This window comes from Myotis davidii, unplaced genomic scaffold (assembly GCF_000327345.1).
Source record: "Myotis davidii unplaced genomic scaffold, ASM32734v1 scaffold164, whole genome shotgun sequence".
In the NCBI taxonomy this organism is placed as follows: domain Eukaryota; kingdom Metazoa; phylum Chordata; class Mammalia; order Chiroptera; family Vespertilionidae; genus Myotis; species Myotis davidii.
Genome location: NW_006296417.1, coordinates 486,581 through 487,267, shown reverse-complemented (window position 1 = coordinate 487,267; position 687 = coordinate 486,581). Strand labels below are relative to the sequence as shown.

Genomic DNA, 687 nt, shown 5'->3' with positions numbered 1-687 from the left:
GCCGCCCCCCGCCGGCGAGCGAGGAGACGCCCCACGGGGCTCCGCGTGCCCGACTCACACTCTGACGGTACCGCCAACCGCGACGGGAAGGCGTGCGCTATCGCTCCCGAGGCTTTTAAATATCTTTACTGAAGTCGTTACGTCTGAGAGCCCGGCAGCACTGGGTATCACCTCCTACCCAACGTGAACTGCATGTGTCCTCAGGAAGCTCCTGGTTATCAGACCGTATCCCTAAGCTTAGAAACTCTATTGGCTCTGGAGTTACTCAATACAGAAGTTCAAACTCACATTCCTGGCTATCCGATCAGAGGCCACTGAGCCGGAGCCGAGCACTCACACCACCATCTGTATGAACGAGGGGGTGGCACGACTAGAGAGAAAGCGTGCGTGGCCAAGACGGACAAGCTGAGTGACTCCGGGAGGTCAGTGAGCACCTTCCCCGCACGCCAGGCAGGAAGCTGCCTCCTCCTGTTCTCCCCGGGGGTCTCTGTGCAACTGTTCCCTCTAACGTGGGAGACCTGGCGTGTGTGGTGGCAGTGTCGTCAGTAAGAGATGGCGGAGGTCAGACCCGGACTGGAGCGTGGACAGCGGTGCCCACGCTGGCGGGTGATGGGCCACAGGCGTGAGTTACCTTGGAGGACCACAGAGACTCGCCTGCTTTCTAGCGTGTACACCAGCTCTGCTGAA

The 687-nt window shown here is 60.0% G+C and overlaps 1 protein-coding gene across 1 annotated transcript in view; it reads right to left on the bottom strand.

Annotated features, from left to right (window-relative positions):
- MTMR10 (myotubularin related protein 10) overlaps positions 1-687 on the bottom strand; it is a 55,749-nt gene that overhangs the window by 30,182 nt on the left and 24,880 nt on the right. Inside the window, exon 12 of the mRNA XM_015569100.1 lies at positions 632-687. Coding sequence (XP_015424586.1) covers positions 632-687 — 56 coding nt within the window. The remainder of the gene's footprint in view (positions 1-631) is intronic.